Source organism: Hypanus sabinus, chromosome 1 (assembly GCF_030144855.1).
Source record: "Hypanus sabinus isolate sHypSab1 chromosome 1, sHypSab1.hap1, whole genome shotgun sequence".
NCBI lineage: Eukaryota > Metazoa > Chordata > Chondrichthyes > Myliobatiformes > Dasyatidae > Hypanus > Hypanus sabinus.
In genome coordinates this window covers 178,407,132-178,434,278 of record NC_082706.1, presented here as the reverse complement: position 1 = coordinate 178,434,278, position 27,147 = coordinate 178,407,132, and the positions used below count along the sequence as shown (strand labels likewise).

Below are 27,147 nucleotides of genomic sequence, written 5' to 3'. Positions count from 1 at the left end.
GAATTTAAGGTGGGGGGTTATTTGGGAGGCAGGTTTTGAGGGCCGAAGGGCCTGTAATGTGCTGTACTGTTCTATGTTCGACGTTCTATAAATTGTTCAGTGCCACAACAAAACATGTGCAAGTATGTATACACAGAAATAAAATCCCAAGTTTAAATAAAGGTATGACTGCAGAGTCATTTAAAGTGGACTGTGAAAATGGATTAAAAGAAATGAAAGCAAATAAACAGAGGCTGACATTCATGGAGATCATCCAGAATTCTTAATAACAATACATGCTATTAAGAAATATGGATTCAGAGAAAAAAAAATCCGTCTGTATTTGAGGAATTTTAAGGATGCTACCCAATTGAATGATAAAGATTAAAAGGTGGTGGCCAGGCACTTAAGAAAAGGATAAACAATTGGCCAGGGATGACTTATCTGGAGAGAAAAAGAAAACAAAATGTTCTATTTATTTTCTTGCAAGTATATAAAAGCACAGTACTACAGGACTACTAAAATTATATAATTAAAGACAAAAAATTATTGTTCCATTTTAGAACATGAAACTGAGATATTAGTAAAGGGAAGCAGGAAAAGACTGAATACATATTTGGGTTACTTTCATATTGGTTGATACTAAAAGTCGACATAAAATGAAAGGTAAGGGGAGAAAACTAAACCAGTTATCAATAGGGAAAGAATACTAGACAAACTAAGGGGACTAAAGGCTGTCATATCACTTGTATCTGATGGCTATCCTCGGGTTTTAAAAGAAGTAGCTGCAGAGATGGTTGCATTAGTTGTGGCATTTCAAAATTCCCTTAATCTGGAAGATCTCAATTGATTGTAAAATTGCAGGTGTAAGGCCCTATTCAAGAAAGGAGAATGACCAAAGAAACTTTAGCTCGGAGTCTGGCAGCTGTAACTGGAAAAGTGCTGGTTCATTATTTAAAAGCCGCTGGAAGAACGTTTAAAGAAATGCAGTCGGGCAGAATCCGCATACAGTGGATTAATAAAAGAAAAGTCTTATTTGACAAATCTTATTAAACACATAAAAGGCAAGATTAGGACAACCAGTAGATATGTACTGTATATCTGCATAAGGTTTGACCTCATAGTATTGAAGATTGTATATTAGCATGGATAGAAGACTGACTAACTCACAGAAAACGGGGTGAATGGATAATTTTCATATTCACAAGCTGCATATTGTGGAATGCCATTGATGTCACTGCTGGGGCCTCAACGATTTACAAACTGTTTTAATAGTTTAGGCAAATTGCATGTACATTAACCAAGTTTGCTTACAATGCAAAAATCAAAGAATTTAAAGTTGCTGACTCACTCCATCTCTGATTCCCCCGATGAGGACTAGTTCATGGACCTCCAGTTTTCTCCTCCTGAAGTCAATATCAGCTCCTTAATTTTGCTGACATTGAAGTTGTTGTGGCATCACTCGGCCAGATTTTCAATCTCTCTCTATATATTGATTCATCACCACCTTGGATCTGGGCAGTGACAGTGGAGTCATCAGCAAACTTAAATATGGCATTGGAATTGTGCTTGGTCTCAGTCATAAGTAGAGTGGGGGGGGGGGGGTGCACTAAGCACACAGCCTTGTTGTGCACCTGTGCTGATAGAGATTGTGGATGAGATGTTGCCAATCTGAACTGATGGGGATCTGCAAGTGAGGAAACCGAGGATCCAATTATTGAGCCTTGGACTTAAAGCTCATTGATGAGCTTCATGGGAATGAAGTATTGAATGCTGAGCTGTAGTCAGTGAAGAGCATCCTGACATATGTATCTTTGCTATCTAGATGTTCCAGTAATCACTGGAGAGCCTGTGAAGTGACTTCTGCTGTTGATATGTTTTAACAATGGGCAGATTGGAGTGGATCCAAGTTACTTCTCAGGCAGGCATTGATATATTTCATCACCAACTTCTCAAAGCACTTCATCACAGTGGTTGTAAGTGCTACTGGATGATAATCATTGAGGCAGATTACTACATTCTTCCTAGGTTCCAGTGTAATTGAAGCCTGTTTGGAGTAGGCGGATACCTTGGACAGCCGAGGCGAGAGGTTAAAGATATTGGTGAACACTCCAGTCAGTTGATCAACACAGATCTTTAGTACTTGGGCAGGTACCCAGTCTGGGCTGGATGCTTTCCATGAGCTCACCCTCCTGAAGATGCTCTCACATTGGCCTTAGAGACTGAAATCACAGGGTCATCGGGGCTGTGAGAGTTTGTGAGGGTACCTCCATGTTTTGATGGTCAAAGCAAGCAGAAAGGGCATTGAGCTCATCTGGGTGCTAAGCCTTGTTGTCACCTATGCTGCTTGTAGGAAGTGACGGTGCCAGAGCTGACAAGCATCCTTCAGTGATTCAAGTTTGCTCCAGAATTGCCACTTCACACATGAGATGGATTTCTGGAGCCCTGCCCTTTAGCCTGTATGCAGGTAGGAAGAGGAGGACGGATTTACCGAAATAATGTCTAGGCATGGAACGGTAGGCATTCCTAATCATTGAGTGTGTTGAGGCCCCTGGTGCTGCAGGTAATATGTTGATAATAAATGGTCAGAAGTGTCTTCAAACAAGCCTGCCTGATTGAAGTGCCAGACAATCATTTAAGAGACATTGAAATAGGGTGTTTTTTGTCTGCTGATTGTGGCACTCAAAAAGTGCCTGCTTTACGTCAGCATTTTGCAGTAGGTAAACTGTGGTAGGTAGACAGTCAACACTTAATCATTCAGTGTTCCAGGTCAGGTGAACAAGAATGTTACAAAACCACTGCATCCGAGTACCACAACGAGTTTATCATGGAGCACGGACCCCCAACTTTTACCTTCTCCAAATCAGTAGTCTGGTCTGTCCTATGTATGAAGAAACCCTTGGGTCTTACAGCTGTAGGATCTCAGTTCTCCTATTTAAGAAAAGAACTTGTGCACTGGGGCAGTTAATGGAAGCTTTGTGAGATTCAGGATAAAAAATAAATCAATGAGGTAAATTGATCAGGTGAGATGAGTGACTCCCCTTAGCATTTGAACAGGTATGGCAGCAGGACAACTTGCCTACCAATTCCTGACAGCCCAGGGTTCAACTCGGGAGCAGGATGGGATACTCATCATTTGGATGGGTGAAGGCAGTCTCAGCAATGCTCTAAAATTAGGCAAAGTCCAGAACAAAGCAGCCCACCATCAACTACCTTACCTCCTCTTTAACACCATTATTGGCACATAGTTGTTGCAGTGTGTAACATTGATGAAATACATGGCTGTTACTTGCCTAGTATTCTGAAGCAGTATCTGCTAAGCTATAATATATACCCAGAGAAAAGTCGAGGGTAGCAGGTATGTAGAAGAAACATCACTAAAATCCTCTCCAAGTCACACATCATTCCAACTTGGAAGAAGATCACCACTCCTTTATTATGAATGAAATTTAAAAGAAAGGTTGGTAATCATTTGCATTCTTTCCCTTATGGAAGAAATCTAGAATTGGAGGTAGAGCCTCCAAATAAGGAGTTGTGGAAGACGTTATTGAATTCTCTCCCCATAGACTGAATCATCAAATATTTTCAAGGTAGGGATAAGTAGATTCTGGACAGTAGAGAATTGGGGGTTACTGGGAACGAGGAGAAAATTGGAACTGAGATCATAGTCAGATCTGCCTTAATAGTACAGTGGAAGAAGGATCAGGGCACCACATAGTCTATCCCTGAATATTTTTGCAATGTTCTTGTAAGGTCAGTTGATAACAACACTTAAGCCATGGATACTCACGATAACGTAATGCTATACATTTGATCTATTGAGAACTATGCCCAGAATTAAGGCAACTGAAGCAGTATATTAATAAATTTCAAATCAGAGATAAGGAGTTCTACAGCTGCTTAGATGTAATTTTATTTATTTTTGTAAAAGGTGAAGAATAAAATGACAAAAGATCAATATATTAAGATGAATAGAGGAATTAATGACAGCAAAGATCTGCCAGAAGAATATTTGTCAGCCATCTATGATGAAATAGCAGGAAAGAAAATTTCAATGAAAGAAACGAAGGAGCTAACAATCAAATCCTCCAAACAGAGTAAGTTAAATGATGAATTTTCCTATAAATTATATATTGTAACTATTATAAATGTGGCTTTCTCAAGGAAGTTTCTTTCCAAATAATTGTTTGTTTTAGTTCATTATGCTAAATATTTTTCTAATTTTCATGTTCCCTATAAATAGATCAAGGTATCTAGGTAAATAGGTAGATCTTGTCGTGGTTTCTCGTGCCCCACAAATGACCAGGAGACACAGAAGATTCTTCAAGAAGTGTTAAACTTTAATTTGCAAATCAAAGCTGAGACAGTCATTGAGCTAGTCGATGATTGCCGATCCTTGTACGTAGCATTTTTTATAGCAATCTCCTTTAGTTGCATTAGCATATCCAGTCAGCCTACAGTTCACTATTGTTTCTACCCATTGACTTAATATTGTTCTAATCTACATCTCTTAGCTACCTCTCATTAACACACCATTATCTTCTACATTCTTAAGATTTCAATCTCCTACTAAATTGGATACATGAATAGCAAATAGCAAGCTCAAAGCTGACTACATAGTTTTGGTTACACAGCAAACAATGCAACTTTTATACTCCAATAATCTTTGGTTGGTTTGACAATGTGTTCTACTTACTAAGATCTCAGACTCACCTGGTTTCCAGTATCAGGGTACTGTGAAAATGTAAAACAGATTCTTATATGTTACAGAGACTGTCTCCATCTATAACATTAGATGGAGTCACTTCTCACTTAGTTTGTCTGTCTCAGGGAAATGCAAACAGTCAAGGCTCTGCAATCTTGAGAGAATTATAAAAAGCAAGAAAAAAAATCTCATTAGGTCTTCACCATTCCAAAAGGTGTCCAGGCCTGCAGTAATAAGTGTATTTGGTCCATTAACTCTGGGTGTAGGAGCCAACTCTGGGTGTAGGGCCAACCAGCATGCCTTCAGTCAGATATTTCAATGTACTATTTAATGAATTTGCCTTTGAGCTAGCTATTGAACAAGTGTGAGCTCTGTTGCTGAGGTAATTGTCAACAATCTCGGTTAATTTTGACAACACCATAAGATATTACAGCTGGGTGCAGGATAAGACAAAATTGCACCAAAAATATGGCAAAATGGCTTATAATCAATTTGTTGGAAAGAATACCGTACTATTCTCACTGTTAAGCTTAACATGCTGAATATAGTGAGAATTATTTTTAAAAATGAACGAAATAAGTGCTATCCCTTGAATCTAGATGCCTCAGCCAAAATCTTTCAATTAGGAAGTTGACTTTCACTTGGATTTCAATTTTTTATAAAAGAAAATTATCTTGTTATATGTGCATCAAAACATCCAGTAAAATACATCATTTGCATGAATGATGAACACAGTCCAAGGATTTTTCTTCTGGCACAAACATAGCTACCACAACTCACTATCCCTAACCCTTGAAAGGTGGGCAGAACTGGAGGACCCAGAGAAAACTCATGTAGATACAGACTAAATACACAGGCTCCTTAAAGACAGCAGTATAAATTGAATTGAACCCTAATTTGCTGGCACTGTAACCTTGTACTAACCACTATGCTAAGATGCCGTCCAGATGCATGTTAATGTTAGAAACTTTTGATCCAAAGTAAAAATATTTAAATCAAATTTACACATTTAAAAAAAATCAATTTACACATAAAAGGTTTTGTAGCTATACATTTAATGGGGTCAAAAGTAAATGGATCTATTGTGCTCTCAGATCTGCAAGCATTACCAGAAATATTCATTTTTCAAAGGAAATCTTATGGCTGATTTGTCACTTTCTAATATTCCATAAAAAGATGATCATTTATTTTGTTTCCATAACTGATTTTCCCTGGCAGACAGCTTTTGAAAACTCTTGAAAAGTTGATGTTCTCTTTTGTTTATTGGACACATGAGTTTTGACATCTGTTATATATATTTATTCTAAGGCAGTTGTTAATCTTAATTTTGAAAACAGATCAAGTCACTAAGCCTTATATCTAAAAGTTACCTTTGTACAGGCTGGGTATACCTCAGCCCTAATTCCCACTATGTAGTCACAACAGGGTCTGGAAGGAAAATTTATAAATTGGGGGTCTATTTCAGGAACTTGTCTTTTAATTTGTGTACAGAAAGTTGAAATTTCACTCATGGACATCGCTAGTTTTGAAGTTGTGACTACGCACAACAAGATGTTTGGATGTGTTACTGCATTGATAACTTATTTCCTTAAGTACAGAAGTGAGGGAAACAATCAAAGTATCTTTGATTGGAACACTTTCAACATTTTGCATCCCACAGCTTCGAAGGAGACATTGGATTACGTAGAAGGAGGGTGAGATTTTAAAAGAGAGAGATGGCAATCAGCACATTTTGTACACCACCGTACCCAAGATGACGTTGGATTGTGCATAACTAGGCACTTGGCAAGATCCAATAAAAAGAAATTAGGTTTAAGCAGAGAGACTATTGTGTGAGTGGGCCAATGTTAAAGTGCAGAGTTCAGTCTTTGGCTCATCAAAGCTTCAGCAATGAGAGGTGCAGAACGTAGGCAATTTTTTTTTCATTTGTTTTTTTTTTCTTTCTTATTGCACATTTAGAACAGTAGGGATGCCAGGCAGGGTTGTGGAATGCTCGTCTTGCAGGATATGAGAAGGTGAGGAGAACTTTGGTGTCCCTGATGACTAGACATGCAAGAAGTGCATCAAGCTGCATCTTCTAACAAGCCATGTTTAGGAGTTGGAGCTGGAACTAGATAAACATTCAGGAGGCTGAGGGGTTGATAGACAGGACATACAGGGTGGTACTTACACCCAATGTACCCTCTTAAGGTGGGGTGGTCAACCTTTTAATGCGTCAATTTTTTCACGCATGAGTTCAGATGCACCATACCTCCATTCAATTCTTGTAAAAAAATGTTAATATAGAGATATTTAGCATTTTACATGTGTTACATACCCCGTAACTTGGTGTCTGACCAACAAAGATAGAAGAATCCGTTGGAGTCTGGTGGTACTATTTTCAAACAGTGTTTATTAGTAAAATATACAAATCAATATCAACAATGCAAATATATAAATACACGTTAGCAATACTAAACCTAAAAGTGTGGGTATAATAATAATAATCAATAATAAACAAGCTCTATCGATGTCTAGGGGATAATGAATTGTCATATGTGAATATAAAATTCAGTTCAGTTCATACGTGCTGAGGTAGTTGTTGGTTCTTGTGTTTTAATCATTGGAGAGAGAGAGAGAGAGAGAGAGCGAACAGTGACAGCTACAGTCGGTCAAACCTTCCTTTACGTTCTTGATCCGTCGATGTGTTGTTGTGGCCATTCAGGTATGACCCCTCTGTCCTTCAGCTAGACCGTTCTTCTGTCGTGGACTTGTCACCCAGGCAAGGGCGGACACACATGCAAGCCCCCAACAGCCCTGCTATAAACACTGAGTTAAACTGACCGATCCTTTGTTCGGTCCCCGATGCCCCACACCTTCTCGTGGATTCCAACGCTCAAGCAGTGCTCACTAGTGTGTCTGAGGGGTGTCTCCCCAGACCTCACTTTTATCCCTACTCGCAGGGTCTCCGATGTCAATCAGTTTTGAATGGCTTAGTCCATCAAACCAGCCCACTCCGGCTGTCCACTGAGGAATTTTAATGAACAGAATGGTACCAAGTAAACAGCCCTCTCTGGAGCCATAAGTCTTTCAGGAGTCATAATATGGTGGGTCAACAAGTCTCTCTCCCCTCTCTTATCAGTAGCAGATGTTCCAGTCCCAGTATGTTTTTGTTCCATCTCTTTCTCTCTCATTAGCAGCGTGGTAACAGTAACAATTTGTGATTCTTCGGGGGGGGGGGGTGGAATATGGGCAACTCTGTACCCTCCTGCCCATCAGAGCTGTTCATCCTTCGTAACACATGATATATTGATTTAATATAAAAACAAGATAAACATTACTTACCTTAATGAGACTTTTAACAAATATTTTGCCTTCTTTTGATTTCTTCCTTTTTCTTAATCACATATTCTTTCTGTAACTCAGACCCAAGCACTAGTTTCAGTCTTTCTTCTATTTCAGTCTGATGTTGTGTTTTATAGTGTCCATTAAGATCATGGCTTCTATGATGAGAGAAAGAGTTCCTACAAACAATGCACAACTATTTTCCTAATGGACCTGCTATAAATAAAAACTCATATTCCCGCTGTTTATTGAATTCACGCTTACTATCACTTTCTGCTTTTCTTCTGCTCATTTTCTTTTGCACTGTGATGGGTAACTGTGAATGTAAAAACAAGGCTTAATTTTGGAAAAAGTACAAAACTGCAAATGTTCACAAAGGACGTATAAAGCACAACTCCATAGCGCATGAGTGTCAATTGTAAACTGACTGGCAAAAACCTGTGACGCACCACTGGTGCAGACGCTGGCACCTCAGGATCAAACAAGTATCAAACGTGTATTGAACAGCTATGGAATGATGGCAGAACAAAAGTCCTTCTTCCTAGTTTGACTCATTGAACATTATTTTTATTGAAAATAGATTAATGTGAAAGAAGATAACATTCGCCGAAAGACGTGCATGAAATAATAAAATTGCTAAAAATAATTGCTACGTTTTAGATTTATTCTCAGTAAAACCCATTTCTAGCTCTAAGCTACTTGAATTCCTGTTAGAGATTTTTTTTCTACTAATCAGTTTTTGGTTAGTAATTTTTGCATGAGTAGGCTTACTTTTTTATTGTTAAACATAAAGTACATTGCAGATGCTGTGGTCAAATCAACACGTACAAACAAGCTGGATGAACACAGCATGTCGGGCAGCATCCATTGAAAGGAGCAGTCAACATTTCGGGCCGAGACCCTTTGTCAGGATGATTTTTTTATTATTACTACTGGGGTGCAATGCGCCACTTTTGGCGCATGCGCCATAGATTGCCTATCCCTGATCTAAGGTGTGTGCATGCACACATCTTTTGCTACTAGTGCACAAATAGAATTTGAACTGTACATAAAAGGTTGTCACTCTCTGCCTCACTGGCATGTTAAGTATATTTCATGATTGAACACAATCATAATCAAAATATTGTCACAAGAAGCTGATAAGCAGTGAATACAAAATAGCTTTAGAGATGTTAAACGATGTCTGAAGGACCGGCTGCACTGTACAAGTCTCTGGAAAGGAGTGTAGTTACATATCCCGTAACTGGATAACTTACCAGCAAAGATAGAGAGGTCCGTTGAAGTCTGATGTCACTATTTTCAAATGTTTTTATTTATAAAGGGGCACAAAAGTAAGGTCAATACAAACATTCAGATAATGCACGTCGTCAATACTCAATCTAAAGCGCGGGTATAGTAATAATCAACATTAAGAAATGAGCTCGACTGTTGTCTAGGGCAGGGGTCGGCAACGTTTACCACTGAAAGAGCCAATATGGACCCATTTCCCACAGAAAAGAAAACACTGGGAGCCACAAAATGAAATAACACTGCATACAACGGGTTTTTTTTTGCCTTTATGCTATGTATAAACAAACTATAATGTGTTGCATTTATGAAATTGATGAACTCCTGCAGAGAAAACGAAATTACATTTCTGCATGCAACAAAAACATTTTGAACTCCGAAAAAAAAGACGTTGGGTTGAAGGTTACTCCATAGTTAGCCTACCTTGGATCGAAGAATTAAAAGAAAGCGCGCACTGGCGGGTGTCAGGCATTGGCAGTTGTGATGTATATTAATAGCGATAAAAAACACGTTGTAGCGGTGTGCTACACGCAGCGCTAAAATAAAGACTGCAGTCAAAGGTAACTTTATTCGAACTAAACAGCCTTGCTTTAAAGCCTCCCTCAACCCACCCCCCCCGTGGGCGCGGATGCTCCAAAAGACACGTACTCACAAACCCCCGTAGGCTATCTCCCTTAGTCGGAACGGTGGCTAATTGTGAGCCGGTTCGGATGTGTCTCCGCAAAGTTTTCAGATTGTACAAGATCACCATAATCTTCAAATTTCGAATTACATTTCAAAAGCTAACAAACCACGGGGAGCCGCATCACAGAGATCAAAGAGCCGCATGTGGCTCTGGAGCCGCAGGTTGCCGACCTCTGGTCTAGGGGATAATATATTGTCCGTTGGAAATATAAAAGTCACTCAGAAGTCTGCAGGCTTCAGCCTTTTGGGAATCGCTGGGTTTCACGTGGGGCGACAGAGAGAGAGAGATTGGGGAGAAGAGAAAAAACTTGCCGGGTCTTTATGAAGCTTCTGTGGAATCGGGGGAGCGTTGGTTCCCCCTCCCCGATGTTAGTTAAAAACGGTTTTCCGTGATTCCAGCCACAAATTCCAATCCCAGAATCTAACGCACGTGGCTTCCTTCAAAATGGCTTCCCGCTACGGCGGAATCACTCTCGTGTCTTCTTGGTGTGTCTGAAGGGGCTGTCCCCCTTTGACCCTCCTTTATACTTCCTCACGGGGTTGCAGGTGTCAATCAGGTTGGGATGATGCAATCTCTCTCTCAACCAGCCCACTTTGCCTGAGGGCTTTTCACATGGTCTCCATAAGACAATAGTCACTGACGCCTTATCTTGCATCCTGGGTGGGATGTGCTGTTCGGCACGTTTCTCTCTCCCACTTCCTGAGTTTATTCAGCACGTCTCTCTCGCTCCCACTTCCTGGGTCTACTGACCCCCCCCCCCAATGGTTGCTCTTGCAATTCTCACAAAGGAGTGGGCTGGGATCATAACAGTGTCTTAATGTCAGTTGATATACTTAATTTTGCTCAAGGCAAAATTAACAAGTTAAGAAAGCAGGATCTGGGAGACTGTGTGTCCTGAAGTGAGAAAGCTACAAGTTTTGCGAACCAAAGTCATGACAAAAATGTGACAGTAGATACAAATTCGCTGCTGACCTTCTGTTGTGATGGAAAATAACTGGTTCTTTGAGTCTCAACTGTAGAGGCCTGGACACACAGTTTTAATAATAAGGAATTTATTTACAAGGGGAAGTCAGGTCAACACAAGCAACTACAATATTCTAACAAAAAAACGTCTAGGGTTAACAAGTGGGGAAGGTCGGGTCGGCTGTACAATACACAGAAAGAGGTGTGGGGACAGGGTACAGTTACACATACAAAGAACAAGGGAAAAGCATTACAACAGCTATCCCCCTTGACCTTGGATAGCTGCGGCTCCCTTACCAGAATCAACGATAAACCTTCCCAAACATAAATCAATGCACTTATCTTCAATTAGGTGGTCTGTAAGAGAGACCGAGCCAGGCACATGTCTCACCTTTTATAGCATGGGGCTGGGCGAGATAATCTAATTAAGGTGACCAATAATTTAGGTGTGTATTGATTAGTTGGGAGGGACCAAATGTTGATTGGCATGTATTGTGTCCTCCGACCAGCCAGGTGGCAGTGTGTCTGTCATGTGGCCGGTATCTCCGGATACATCTTCATAAACCCTCTGTGTTCATTTAGAAAAGGATGAAGTACAAGAATGATTTTGATTTTTCCTTGCTTGCAGATTCTGATTTCGATTTTGGCAAAGACCAAGTCAGTGTCTTGTGTGGAAAATATTCAGATTTTCTTGCTGAAAATACTGTCATTGTAAGCTACCGAGATGGTGCCACGTCTGGCAGCCATGTTGCGAACTCCGTTCCAATTGTACAGTATACTGTTAATTTCTGTGATTTCCTTCACATTTCTTGTTCAAGTAGCTGATAGTCACATCAGATATGAAAGACTGACTCTCCTGAACATCAAGAAGATAGCATTTACCCACTACGTGCCCCCTTTTCTACACTGGGAACCCCTGCTTTCGCGAGCAATGGAAGGCACACCAACTACAGTGCTGCTACCGCGGATGCAGCGCCAGAGGCGAGGGAGAAGGGCTGACATCCTGGTGAGGTTCAGATGGCATGCTAATTGGCCGCTGCTCCCTAGCATACACCTGGCTAACGTTCAGTCCCTGGACAATAAGTTGTGCAAACTGAGAGCCAGATTTTCCTACCAGCTGGAAACAAAGGGATGTATCATACATTTCAAACTTCGTGGAGACCTGGTTAATGGAGGAGATAACTGGATCATGCCATCGAGCCCTCTGGGCTCTCCCTGTTCCGGGCAGACAGGTCAAAAAACCTCTCTGGGAAGAGTAAAGGAGGTGGGGTATTCTTCATGGTCAATAATACCTGGTGCGACCTCCCCCCAGAACATGCCTGCCCTCAAATCAGTTTGTTCCCCGGATCTCTAATATGCGGTGCTGTGTAGACATTTCTGGCTGCCTAGGGAGTTCACAACTATTATTACCACAGCTGCGTATATTCTGCTGTAGGCTGATACTGACCTGGCTCTCAAAGAACTGTACAAGACCATCAGCACTCTGGAAGCTGCACACCCAGAGGCTGCCTTCATCATTGCCAGTGACTTTAATAGAGCATCACTGACTAAGTCTCTCTGAAGTTTTGCCAACACATCCAGGTGAGTACATGGGGAGCTAGCATACTCGACCACTGCTACTATCTCTTCCACAATGCTTAGAAAGCACTCCTTCACCCACCTCCCCAATTTGGAAAATCAGATCACTGCTCCATTTTGTTGCGGCCAAAGTACAGGCAGAAGCTGAACAAGAGGCGGCCATAGTTAAAACCGTCCACTGTAGGTCGACCAATTGGCTTCCATGCTACAGGACTGCTTTGATGACGTCAACTGGAATGTGTTCAAGTTCACAGATTGGGTCACGAGTTTTATCTGGAAGTGCTTTGAGATGTTGTCCCCCAGAAATCGGTCAGGGACTGTCCAAACCAGAAACCCTGGATCAACAGTTTGTGCAAGCAGCACTTTTTTGTGCGACGCAGAGCTTACGTTGCCAGTAATCAGCAGGAACTCAAGAAATGCAGCTATGATCTATGCAAAGTCATCAAGGCTGTGAAACAACAATACAGGAACAAGATCCGTACACAACTCTCCGCCAACAACATAAGCAGCTTATGGCAGGGTCTGCACACCACTGCAGACTTCAAAGCTAAACCCAGTGGAGTTTCCAACATCACTGCCTCTCTCCCAGATGAGCTAAATCTTTTTTACACTCGATTTGATGTTGCCTACACTGAGCCCCTGGGGAGACCAACAGCTGATGCGACCTGCAGCTTGGTCATCTCTGAGGCTGAAGTATGCAGGTGTTTCCAACGAGTGGACAGTCGCAAGGCTGCGGGACCAGACGACATCCCAAGGTGGATACTCGGGATGTGCACAGCACATCTGGCAGGTGTGTGGACAGACATTTTTAATTTCTCCCTCTCCTAGTGCAGAGTGCCCTCCTGCTTCAAAACATCCACCATTGTTCCTGTACTCAAAAATACCAAGGTAACATGTCCTAATGACTGGTATCTTGTCGCACTCACCTCAATAATAAGCAAATACTTTGAGAGGCTGGGCAAGGACTACATCTGCAGCATGCTACCATCCACACTGGACCCCCTGCGATTTGCCTACCAACACAACCAATCGGCAGATGACTCAATAGTCACACCATTCTTATACATCTGGAGAAGAAGGATGCTTATGTGAGAATGCTGTTCTTGGACTACAGTTCAGCATTCAACACTGTAATTCCATCCAGGCTCGACAAGAAGCTCAGAGACCTCGGCCTTCACCCTGCCTGGTGTAGCTGGATCCTGGACTTCCTGGCAGATTGCCGGCAGGTGGTAAGAGTGGGCTCCCTCATCCCTGCCCCTCTGACCTTCAACACAGGTGCCCCTCAGGGATGTGCCCTAAGCCTCTTCTTTTACTCTCTGTATACCCATGACTGTGTCATCACCCACAGCTCTAATCTGGTAATTAAATTTGCTGACGACACTACACTGATTGGCCTAATCTCAAATAATAAAGAGGAAGCCTACAGAGAGGAAGTCATGACCCTGACACAGTGGTGTCAAGAAAACAACCTCTCCCTCAACGTCGCAAAAACTAAGTTGCTGGTTGTGGACTCCAGGAAGAATGGAGACAGGCTAGCCCCTATTGACATCAGTGGATCTGAGGTTGAGAGGGTGAGCAACTTTAAGTTCCTCGGCATAAACATCACTGAGGATCTCACGTGGTCTGTACGTACTGGCCGTGTGGTGAAAAAGGCAAGGTGTAACGGAACTGCTCTTCCCTCAATCACAAGACTCTGCAGAGAGTGGTGCAGACAGCCCAGCGCATTTGCAGATGTGAACTAATCCGCTATTTAGGACATTTACAAAGACGTGTGTAAAAAGGGCCCAGAGGATCATTGGGGACCCAAGTCACCCCAGCCACAAAGTGTTCCAGCTGCTATCATCCGGGAAACAGTACCACAGCAAAAAGCTAGGACCAACAGGCTCTGGGACAGCTTCATCCACCAGGCTATAAGACTGCTTAACTCATGCTGACACCACTGTATTTCTATGTTATATTGACTATCCTGTTGTACATACTATTTATTACAAATTACTATAAATTGAACATTGCAGATTTAGATGAAGATGTTACGTAAAGATTTTTACTTATGCATATGAAGGATGTAAGTAATTCAATTTACTGTACAAGAAAATTTTAAATCCAAACTTTTTTTCTGAAATAGTGACATTTGCACTTCAAAATGAAGAGTTTTGTCTCCTTACAAAGTTGATGGACGTTGATAGAACCTTTCTTGCATCTAGTGCTGCCTGTGATGGAGGTTTTGGCGTAATGAATCCAATCAAAATCAAGCTGAGAAACCATTGAGTGTCATTTGGATGTGCTGATGAGAATTCAAAGCTATCTGTTGGAAGGAGGATTTATTAGTCTTGACAGAATTTACAAAGAGTGGGTAAATGCCAAAGAGAGGAGGAGAAAAAAATGACTAAGCAACTTAATTATCTTCTTGAACTTTGTCACTTCTGTAATTAAGCTACAAAATCTGTACTGTATGCAATTTTCAAATAAAATACCTATCTGAATATTTTGTCAGCAAGCTTTGTAATTTTATAAGTTTTGTTTGACCACTCAAGCTACTTTAATAATGTGAAATGATTGATATTATTACATGCTGTCATGTAGCATATGAAAAATAAGACTCATTGATGTGTAATATTTTATTTATTTTAAACAATGAAGAACATTTATTATCCTTAGAATTAGATTTACTTCCAGTGCGCACATGTTGTTGTCACTGTGCAAAAAATTGCTCAGCACAAGATTTTTGCGCCCACTGGTCATTACAAATTAGGGGAACACCCATCAAGAGGTAAAAAGGCAGCTGGTGCAGAGTACCACTGTGGCCCTTCCCCTTAACAAAAGGTATACTGCTTTGGATACTGTTGGGAATGATAATCTAGCAGAGGAAAGTCACAGTGGTAGGATCTCTGGCTCGGAGAAGAGGCAAACTGTGGTGATAGGCAATATGTTGGTTAGGGCAACAGAAAGTAGGTTCTGTGCACAAGAGTGAGATTCCCGGAGGGTAGATTGCCTCCCAGGTGTCAGGGTCAGGGACATCTCAGATTAAATCCACAGCATTCTTAAGTGGGAGGATGAGCAAGCAGAGGTCATGGTCCACAACAGTACCATAGGTGAGGGGGGGGGGGGCGAGATCCTGCAAAGTGCATTTAGGGAGTTAGAAGCTTAGTTAAAGGATAGGATCTCCAGGTTGTGATCTGAGGGTTGCTACCTGTGCCATATGCCAGTGAGGTCAGAGATCATACAGTTTAACATGTAGCTAAGGAGGTCGTGCAGGAGGGAGGACTTAAGATTTTTGGATCACTGGGCTCCCTTCCAGGTAAAGTGGGACCTGGAAAAAAGGGACAGTTTGCACCTGAATTGGAGGTGGACTAATATCCTAGCAGGAAGGTTTGCTTGTGCTGCACAATTGTGGGGTGGGGTTAAATGGGTTGAAGAGGGTTGGGAACCTGAGCGCCAGAACAGATGGTGGATTGGTTGTGGAGAAAATGTTGTTAAGCCTACATATAAAGTCAGGAATCTAAAGGTTGAGCATGGTGGGACTAATGTTCTGAGCTGTGAATATTTTAATGCAAGGAGTATTGTAGGAAAGGCAGATGATCTTAGGACATGGATCAGTGGGTGGAATTGTGGCAGTGTGTCCATTAGTGAGACTTTGTTGTAGGCGGGGTAGGACTGGCAGCTCAGTGTTCTGGGGCTCCATTGATAGAGTGGGAGAGATCAAAGGTAGGATAGTGGGTGGCATTACTAGTTAAGGAAAATGTCATGGTACTGCTCAATTGGGACAAATTGATGAGTGAGGCATTACAGGTAGAACTGAGGAATAAGAAAGTATAACCACATTATTGGAATTTTATTATAGACCAGCCAACAGTTCATGGGATTTAGAGGAGCAAATATGTAGAGGGATCGCAGTCTGTTGCAAGAAGCATAAGGTTATGATAGTAGGCAATTTTAACTTTCCACATACGGACCGGGATTCCCATACTGTAAAATGGGTGGATGAGAAAGAGTTTGTTAAATGTGTTCAGGAAAGTTTTCTTAATCAATACATAGAAGTCCCAGCTAGGGAGAATGTATACAATACTAGTTCTACTCCTGGGGAATGAGACAAGTAACAGAACTTTATATAGGGAACCAGTTGGCACCCGGTGATCATAATAACATTAGCTTCAGAGTAATTATGGAAAAGGATAATGGATTGAGGTTTTAAATTGAAGAAAGGCTAGTTTTGATGGTATCAGAAAGCTGGCAATTGTGGAATGATGCAGGTTGTTAGTAATGAAAGTCATCGTTATGAATGATAGTAATCAGTAGGCAGCACGGCACACGGCAGCAGTGGCCTTTCAGATCTGGTGCTACTTTAATTTAGTTTTTAAATTTAATTTTAGGGCACAATTAGGGTTTAGAGCAATGGATAACAGAGCGACTATCTACCATCACCAGATACTGCTACAATACAGAGATCGCTCAAAAACAAACCTTCATGAAAATTTGCTGGTTAGATTGCACGACCTCGGCTTGCTGAGGGAATTGGGCCTGCAGTTCTGGAGTCGCCTGATGCCGGTGGCTGGAGTTGGGGATGTCGTAAGCAGTGTGCGAGGAAGTGGAAGGGTGGCGAGCTGGCAGGAGTCCGTGCCAGGAAAAAAATAAGCCCTAGCTGGTCGGCTCTCCCATCCACTCTGCTCTCCAATGAACATTAAATTGGACTACGAAATACTGTGGCAACAAAATACTCGGAGGGAGTACAGAAATGGACAGAATCCTGGATGCCACCATTCAGCTGTTTATTTACGTAACAGATTTTCCCCTACGCCATCGGACTACCAACCTACTGACCTCTGCTGTGCCTATTTTCTTGTTTATTATTTATTGTAATGCCTGCACTGTTCTGTGTACTTTATACAGTCCTGGGTAGGTCTGTAGTCTAGTGTAGTTCTTGTGTTGGTTTACGTAGTTCAGTGTAGTTTCTGTATTGTTTCATGTAGCACCATGGCCCTGAAAAATGTCGTCTGGTTTTTACTGTGTACTGTACCAGCAGTTATGGTCGAAATGACAATAAAAAGTGACTTGACTTGTTTTCTGGCAATGGTGTACTTGATAAGTGGGAGGCCTTCAAAAGTGAAATTCTGAGAGTACAGTTTGTATGCGCCTATCAGAGTAAAAAGTAAGGAGAACTGGTCTAGGGAACCTTGGTTTAAAAGAGAGATGAGGCTTTGATTAAGAGAAAGAAGGAGGTGCATAGCAGGTGGAGGCAGGCAGGAACAAATGAGATACTTGAGTATAAGAAATGCAGGAGAACAATTAAGGAAATCAGAAGAGCTAAAAGCAAGCATGAGATTTTTCTAGCAGACAAGGTAAAGGAGAATTCTAAGGTCTTCTACAGATATATTAAGAGCAAAAGGATAGCAAGGGACAAAACTGGTCCTCTGGAAGATCAGAGCGTAACACTGGATAACAGTTTTTTCCGAAGTGTTGCTTCTTCAGAATGTTGTTTTTCTTTAGATAGACCACTTGAAGCTGAAAACGAAGTATAATTTCAGACTACTTGTATTATGTAGGAATTTGGAGAAACAAGAAATTAACTTTGATTGAATGTAATGTGTTTACTTGCATAACATTGCTGATGCTTTGCAATAGTTCAAGTGAGTTAAAATATTTTGTTGATGGTTTTTGTTTGTGGGCTCTATACAGGTTACAGCAGAGGAGGTGTCTGCTCTCTTGAGGCAAATTACAGCGTATAAATCCCCAGGGCCTGACAAGGTGTTCCCTTGCAGGGGCCCTAGGAGAGTTATTTAAAGTATCCTTAACCATGGTTAAGGTATCAGAGGATAGCTAATGTTCAAGAAAAGCTCTAAGAATAAGCCAGAAAATTGTAGGCCGGTGAGCCTGATATCAGTAATGGGAAAGTTATTATCTAAGCAACCGAATATATAAGAGTTCGGATAGACAGGGACTGCTTAAGGATAGTCAACGGTCTGGATGATAATGTTGTAAACTGAATCAGCACATTTGTGGATAACTGCAAGATTGTGGGTGTCGTGTACAGCAAGGAAGATTATCAAAGCTTGCAGTAGTATCTGGGACAGCTAGAAAAATGGGCTGCAAAATGGCAGGTGGTATTTAGTGCAGACAAGTGTGTGATGTTGCACTTTGGCAGAACCAACTGTCTTACACGGAGAGCTGTAGGGCACTGAGGAGTGTGGAAGAACAAAGGGATCTGGGAGTACAGGCCCATAATTCATTGAAAGTGACATTCCTGGTAGGTAGGGTCATAAATAAAGCTGGATATTTAACACTGTATTTAATGTTTTTAATGTTCAAGGTAAAATTTGGAGGCACTAGGTTATCTGTTTAATGGACACGTGCAGTTAAATGTTTGTGGCATTATATTTTTTGTGGAATTTTTCACAAGCAAGCATGAAACTACAAGCATGGAACATTTCATACCATCATAATCCTGTTCCATTAATGTTTTCTTTTAATGCTTGCAGATGTAGCTAGTGAAAAGCAAAGAAGACTTTTATATAATTTGGAGATGGAACAAATGGCTAAAACTGCTAAGGCTCTCATGGAGGCTGTTAGCCATGTACAGGCGCCTTTCACTAGTGCTACGCACCTGGATCATGTTAGGCCAATGTTTAAAGTAAGTTATTTACTGGCACATGTGTTTTGCTATTTGTAATAAATTCAACATTATATAAACTATTTTTCTTCCATCATTTGTCTGTAGTTCAATGCTCTTTCACTCACTTATTGTTTTTTCTCTTCCCCCCCATCCTTCCTTACCAGAGTTTTAGAACTGGCCATTTTTGCCTGTCATCATTTCGTCTTGGCTTTTCATTTTCTATTTGTATAACTCAGCCATTAGTGCATTACACTGACAAATAAGCATAATCTCATCCTAATTATCACCATGTTGAGATCATCATTCAATTCATCTCCTTCTCTGCTACTGAAAGCTAACATTTTATCCCTTTTCTAATTGTGATGAAGTATCCTGGATCTGAAACTGTTCACTGTTTCTCTTTTCAAAGATTCTGTTGTTATATGAAACGGGTGCTGAGATAGTTATGTCTTAAAAGCTCAGTGCATTTGCTTGATGGCGACAGACTACTGTTCTTTAGTTAAAGGTTTTTAAAAGGTTTTGTTTCGTTTTGTAGCTGGCTTGGACACCCTTTTTGGCAGCTTTCAGTGTGGGTTTACAAGACTGTGATGATACCGAGGTTGCCTTTCTTTGCCTGGAGGGCATACGCTGTGCCATCCGTACAGCCTGTATCTTCAATATTCAGGTAATGAAAGCTGCTTTGTATAAATTAGATGTAATTTTTAAGTATGGCAGTTTTGTTATTGGGCAAGTAATCAGGATGCCTGAACTAATGATGTAGAGACAATATTGAATCCCATCTCAACGGTCTGGAAAAGTAAAAACTGAAACTAATAATTAAAGTGACCACAAAACTAATGGAGTTGTGCAAAAATCTGTGAAAGCCACTTATGTCTTATAGAAGGTAAACCTCTTCAAACCTGAAATAGTAATGCATAGCATTGCCGTTTACTGAAGTGCTGTCTGAAATGGCCCTCATGCCACTTGCTACAAAGGCAGTGAGGATGGGCAAAATTATATAGGCTTTGCCAGTGGTGTCTATATTTTTAAAACATTTATGGTACTTTCTAAATCACGAAGAATTTGTATCGAATTGGATGCAAAAGTGTTTTATATATTATGATATTGCTATTGGGCCATATTTAGAGTTGTAAAGTATTACAGCAGGGAAACAGACCCTCGAAAGGGTTTGGCCCATAACCCTGAAAGCCCGTTCCCTCTATGTACCTATCCAAATGCCTCTTAAATGTTGGAATTGTACTCACCTTGATCATTTCCTCTAGCAGTTCATTCCGGGTACTCGCCACCTGCTGTATAAAGAAATTATCTCTCAGGTCTCTTAAATCTCTCTCCTCATCCCTTGTATCTGTGCACTCTAGTTTTGAACTCCCCAACCCTGGGAAAAAGACCATGACTGTACACCTTATCCAAAGCTCTCATAATTTTGTAAACTTCCATTAAGTCACCCATCATTTACCTGCACTCCAGAGAATAAAGATCCAGTGTGGCCAACCTCTCTCTAATTCAGGCCCTCTAGTTCTAGTGGCATCCTTGTGAATCTCTGCTCTACCCTGTCTTTCTTATAACAAGATGCCCAAAACTATACACAATACAACAAGTGTGGCCTCACGAATGACTTGCATAATTGCAACATTATGTCCCTACTCCTAAACTCGATGCCCTGATAAATGAAGCTAAAAACATTCTTCACTATACAGGTGCACCCCGCTTTTCGAATGTTCGATTTACAACAACTCGCTGTTACGAAAGACATACATTAGTACCTGTTTTCGCTAACCAAAGAGGATTTTTGCTTTTACGAAATAAAGACGCCCTTTTATACGTGTATTTACCCTGGGAAAAACTACAATGACCGTGAAGCCTTGTGCGGGCAGTTGTTTGGGCAAGTGTATATGCGCGTGCGTATGTATGCGTATACATGCAGATTTTTTTTCTCCAAATCAATTTTGGTTCGCTGCCTTCCCAAGTTTGATAAGTGAAACTACACCATACCTACAATATTTCTACTTTATATAGTGTGTAAATTTATTATATAATTCCTGCTTTTACTATATTTTAGTGTTATTTTAGGTTTTATGTGTTATTTGCTTTGATTTGGTAGGTTTTTTTTTGGGTCTGGGAACGCTCAAAAAATTTTCCCATATAAATTAATGGTAATTGCTTCTTCGCTTTACAACATTTCGGATTACAAATAGTTTCATAGGAACGCTCTGCATTAGGATTGCGGGGGAAACCTACTTACATGGCTGCTTTCAGCAAACTATGACCTTTTGCTCTCAGGTCACTCTGTTCCATACACTGCCATTCTCTGTACAAGTTTTACCATGGCATGACTGTCTAAATGCAGTACCTCACTTAGCTTAGTTGAAATGTGTTTGCCATTACTCAGCCCATCTCCCCAACAGATCTCGATCTCTCTGCAAATCATTGTAATCTGCTTCACTATCTGTGAGACCTCTAATTTAGTATCAAATAGCAAACTTGCTGATCATGCCATATACATCTCTATATAAATCATTTATATAATAATTAATAACAGGGGTCTCAGCTCTGATGCCTGGAGCACACCACTAGTCACAGGCCTCTAGTTGGCATCAGCTTTTTTTTAATTACCTGTTTCAATAGTGTTTATAACAGATTTTGTTTAATGTTTTTTAATTTTAAAATCCTTTTAATTTTTAAATATTAAAAAATTTCCATACACTTAAAAACTTTGTAACTGGAGTAATAAAAGTAATGAACGGTCTTGGCCCAAAACATTGACTGTTTATTCCTTTCCATAGATGCTGCCTGACCTGCTGAATTCCTTCAGAATTTTACATGTGTTACTCTAAATTCCCCAGCCAAGGAAACATCCTTCCTGTATCCAGCCAGTTAAATCCTATAAGAATTTTGTAAATTTCAAAGAGATCATGTTCCAAACTCAGGAATATTGTCCCACTCTATTCAATCACTTCTCATAGAACAAAATCTGTTATGCTTCTGAGAAACTTCTGATACACCTTTTATCATTTTGGTCCCCTTTTTAGCTAAGGGGACCAAAATTGTACTTAGTAGTCCAGATATGGTCTCACCAAGACCTTATATAATTGTGAAAGATCATAAAGAAATTGTCATTTCAGAGCAAAATTCACACTGAAATTAAGCATTGGTGCAAGGAAATAGCACTGAGATCAGCCTTAGTCTTATTGAAAGATGGAACAGGCATGTGGGACCAAATGACTTACCTCTAGATGTAGATCTTACTTCCTTAGCTTAAAATAAGCATTGATACCAATGAAGGGTCAATGAAGGGTCAACCATTTACTGTTTTCCATAGATGCTGCCTGACCTGCTGAGCTCCTCCAGCATTTTGTGTGTGTTGCTTTGGATTTCTAGAATCTGCAGACATCGTCATGTTATTGATACCACATAGTAATATTTAAAACAAGTTTTATGTATTTTATATTAAAATTAATATTTTGATTACAATTATTTTGTTAACAGCTTGAAAGGGATGCCTACGTGCAGGCCCTTGCACGATTTACTTTATTAACAGCAAGTTCTGGTATCACTGAAATGAAACAAAAGAACATTGATACTATCAAAACTCTCATCACTGTGGCTCACACAGATGGCAACTATCTTGGGACCTCCTGGCATGAGGTACAGGATCTTTTTGATCATCTTATTCATTATGAGCATAATGACTGTTCTTCCCTAAAAACCAAAGAACTGCATAGTTTTATTGAGATGTGAAGTAAAATTTTCTTAGAATTATTAAACTTTAGTCATGATATTTACTAAATAATGTGGCCATTTTAAATGAACCATGGAAAACATTTTGTATCAAAAATTGGTTCTTCGATGTTTCCAAAGCTTGAAGTGCTACTGCTGTCTAATTACTGTGAGGAGTAATAAATTCCGCTGTTATCATGTATTCCTTCAATTGTTAAGGGCCTGTAATTAACCATTAACATTCCTCCAAATGTGTATTATCTGATTATGTTAAAGTTATGACAAGTACCTTAGACCAAAATTCTGATTCATCTCATTTGTTAAGCTGTGTAAAACTTCTAAAGAGCACACTTGTGTGCAATGCATGTTATATTTTATTCTTTCTTGCATGATCTGTCTATTAATATAGAACATAGGTCTATTAATTCCTTGAAAGTGGCATCGCAGGTTGATAAGCTCATATGCAAAGCTTTTGACACATTGGCCTTCAGAAACCGAAGTATTGAGTACAAGAGTTGGGATTTTATGTTGAACGAGGCATTGCTGAGACTTAATTCGGAGTATTAAGTGCAGTTTTGGTCACCTATCAACAGAAAAATTGTCGATACAATTGAAGGAGTATTGAGGAAATTTACAAGGATTTTGCCAGGACTTGAGGACCTGAGGTATAAGGAAAAGTTAGGACTTTATTTCTTGGAACGTAGAAGATTGAGGGGAGATTTGGTAGAGTTATACAAAATTATGAGGGGTATAAATATGGTAAATGCCAGCTTTTTCCACTGAGGCTGGGTAAAATGACTACAAGAGGTCGTGGGTTAAGGGTGAAAGGTGAGGTGTTTAAGGGAACATGAGGGGAAACTTCTTCACTCAGAAGGTGATGAGAGTGAGGAACGAGCTGCCAGTGGAAGTGGTGGATGCAGATTCGATATCAAATTTAAGTAAAATTTGTATGGGTACATGGGTGTGGGGACAGGGAAAGAATAATAGGGTATACGAACCATGGTGTACAAAGGCTGTTGAAAATGTAGTTAAGAAGAAAAAAGTTTATGAAAGGTTCAAAAAAACTAGGTAGTGATAAATATCTAGAAGATTATAAAGCTGGCAGGAAGGAGCTTAAGAATGAAATTAGGAGAGCCAGAGGGGCCATGAGAAAGCCCTGGTAAGGAAAACCCCAAGGTATTCTACAGGTATGTGAAGGACAAGAGGATAAGATGTGAGAGAATAGGACCAGTCAAGGGTGACAGTGGAAAAGCGTGTATGGAACCAAAGGAGGTTGTGTAGGTACTTAATGAATACTTTGCTTCAGTATGCCTACGGAAAGGATCTTGGCCAGGGGTCGGCAACCATTACCACTGAAAGAGCCATATGGACCCATTTCCCACAGGAAAGAAAACACTGGGAGCCACAAAACCCGTTTGACATTTAAAATGAAATAACACTGCATACAACAGTTTTTTTTTTGCCTTTATGCTATGTATAAACAAACTATAATGTGTTGCATTTATGAAATTGATGAACTCCTGCAGAGAAAACGAAATTACATTTCTGCATGCAACAAAAACATTTTGAACTCCGAAAAAAAGACGTTGGGTTGAAGGTTACTCCATAGTTAGCCTACCTTGAATCGAAGAATTAAAAGAAAGCGCGCACTGGCGGGTGTCAGGCATTGGCAGTGGTGATGTATAATAATAGCGATAAAAAAACACGTTGTAGCGGTGTGCTACACGCAGCGCTAAAATAACGACACTGCAGTCAAAGGTAACTTTATTCGAACTAAACAGCCTTGCTTTAAAGCCTCCCTCAACCCGCCCCCCCCCCCCCCCCCCCCCCGTGGGCGCGGATGCTCCAAAAGACACATACTCACAAACCCCCCGTAGGCTATCTCCCTTAGCCGGAACGGTGGCTAATTGAGAGCCGGTTCGGATGTGCCAGGAAATGGGGTCGCCACAACTTTTTATTTAGATTGTACAAGATCACCATAATCTTCAAATTTCAAATTACATTTCAAAAACTAACAAACCACGGGGAGCCGCAGCACAGAGATGAAAGAACCACATGCGGCTCCGGAGCCGCGGGTTGCCGACCCCTGATCTTGGCGATTGTAGGGATGACTTACAGCGGATTGAAAAGCTTGAGCATACAGACATTAAGAAAGAGGATGTGCTGAGGCTTTTGGAATGCATCAAGTTGGATAAGTCTCTGGGACCAGATTAGGTGTATCCCAGGCTACTATGGGAGGCGAGGAAGGAGATTGTTGAGCTTTGCATTATCAATGAGGTTGGGAGAGGTTCCAGAGGATTGGAGGGTTGCAGATATTGTTCCCTTATTCAAGAAACGGAGTAGAGATTGCCCAAAAAATTACAGACAAGTGAGTCTTACTTCAGTGGTTGGTAAGTTGATGGAAAAGATCCTGAGAGGCAGTAGTTATGAACATTTGGAGAGACATAAATATGATTACGAATAGTCAGCATGGCTTTGTAAAAGCCAGGTTGTGCCTTATGGGCCTGATTGAATTTTTTGAGGATGTGACTAAACACATTGATGAAGGTAGAGCAGTAGATGTAGTGTGTATGGATTTCAGCAAGGTATCCCATGCAAGGCTAAATGAGAAAGTAAGGAGGCATGGGAACCAAGGGGACCTTGTTTTGTGGATCCAGGATTGGCTTGCTCACAGAAGGCAAAGAGTGGTTGTAGACAGGTCATATTCTGCATGGAAGTGGTGTGCCTCAGGGATCTGTTCTGGAACCCCTTCTCTTCGTGATTTTTATAAATGACTAGGATGAGGAAGTGGAGGGATTGGTTGGTAAGTTTGCTGATGACACAAAGTTGAGGGTGTTATGGATAGTGTGGAGGGCTGTCAGAGGTTACAGCAAGACATCGATAGGATGCAAATTTGGGTCGAGCAGTGGCAGATGGAATTCAACCCAGGTAAGTGTGAGGTGGTACATTTTAGTAGGTCAATTATGATGGCAGAATATAGTATTAATGGTAAGACAGTGTGGAAGATCAGAGGGATCTTGGGGTCCGAGCCCATAGGACACTCAAAGCTGCTGTGCAGGTTGACTCTGTGGTTATGAAGGCATACGGTACATTGGCCTTCATCAATTGTGGAATTGAGTTTAAGAGCTGCGAGGTAATGTTACAGCTGTATAGGACCCTAGTCAGACTCCACTTGGAGTACTGTGCTCAGTTCTGGTCACTGAGTCATAGATTTATTGAGTAATATACTATGGAAACAAGCCATATTGTCCAACTCATCCTTGCTAACCTTGGTGCTCACCAAACTAGTCCTATTTGTCAGCATTTGGCCCATATTGCTCTGAACTCTTCCTATCCGTGTACTTATCCATGTTGTTAATGTACCTACCTTAAATATTTTCTTTTTCTCTGTACATGCACTACCCTCTGCATGAAGAGGATCTTTAAATCCCTTTTAGATCTTTCACCATAAGCCTATGCGCTCTAATTTTAAGTTCAATTCCCTGTTTTGGAAAAAAGATTACTTTCACCCTGTCTATGCCCCTTTTAATTCTGTACACTTCTATTTGGTCACCCTTCAGTCTCTTACAGTTCTAGGAATTAAATCCTAGCCTACCAACCTCTCCCTATAACTCAGGTCCTCAAGTCATGACTTAAATCTTCCCTGCACTCTTGCTAGTCTAATGATATCTTTCTTACAGCATTGCAAAAAAATCTTTGCATAGGACTTGAAATGTGGTCTCACCAATTCCTGTAATCAGTGCCCTGACTGATAATGACCAGTGGGTCATACACTTGTGCATGCTGTCTGTTTCTGATGCCGCTATCAGTGAACTCTGTACATCTGCTCCTTGGTCCCTTTGTTCCACAGTATTCTCCAAGGCTCAACCATTCAGTGTGCAAGTCGTATCCTGGTTTGATTTCCCAAAATGCAACACTTTTCCAAATTGAAATCTATTTGCCAGTTCACAGCCTACTTACCTAGCTGATCAAGATCCCCTTGCAATTTTTGATAATTTTCTTTGCCACTTATTTTAATATCATCCACAAACTTAATAATCATGCCTTGTATATGCAAATCATTGATTTAATTCATGAACATCAACGTTCCCAGCACCGACTTGTGTAACCCGCCACCAATCACAGGCCTCTGCTCCTAGAAACAACCTTCAGCCATCACTCTTTGCTTCCTACCTTTGAGGTAACAAAGGTAGATTATGAGTTTAATTTGCGATCACTTCCTGGATTCCATGCGATCCATCCTTTTAAATAGGCAGCCATGCAGGACCTTGTCACTCATTTAAATATTTTAAAATACAATGA

At 40.7% G+C, this 27,147-nt stretch overlaps 1 protein-coding gene across 3 annotated transcripts in view; it reads left to right on the top strand.

Moving 5' to 3' along the window:
• Nucleotides 1–27,147, top strand: part of arfgef1 (ADP-ribosylation factor guanine nucleotide-exchange factor 1 (brefeldin A-inhibited)) — a 185,590-nt gene that overhangs the window by 111,454 nt on the left and 46,989 nt on the right. For all 3 annotated transcript variants that reach the window (XM_059982419.1, XM_059982409.1, XM_059982428.1), the window contains 4 exons: nucleotides 3,911–4,076; nucleotides 18,995–19,146; nucleotides 19,664–19,792; nucleotides 22,615–22,773. In XM_059982419.1, the coding sequence (XP_059838402.1) occupies nucleotides 3,911–4,076; nucleotides 18,995–19,146; nucleotides 19,664–19,792; nucleotides 22,615–22,773 (606 nt within the window). The remainder of the gene's footprint in view (nucleotides 1–3,910; nucleotides 4,077–18,994; nucleotides 19,147–19,663; nucleotides 19,793–22,614; nucleotides 22,774–27,147) is intronic.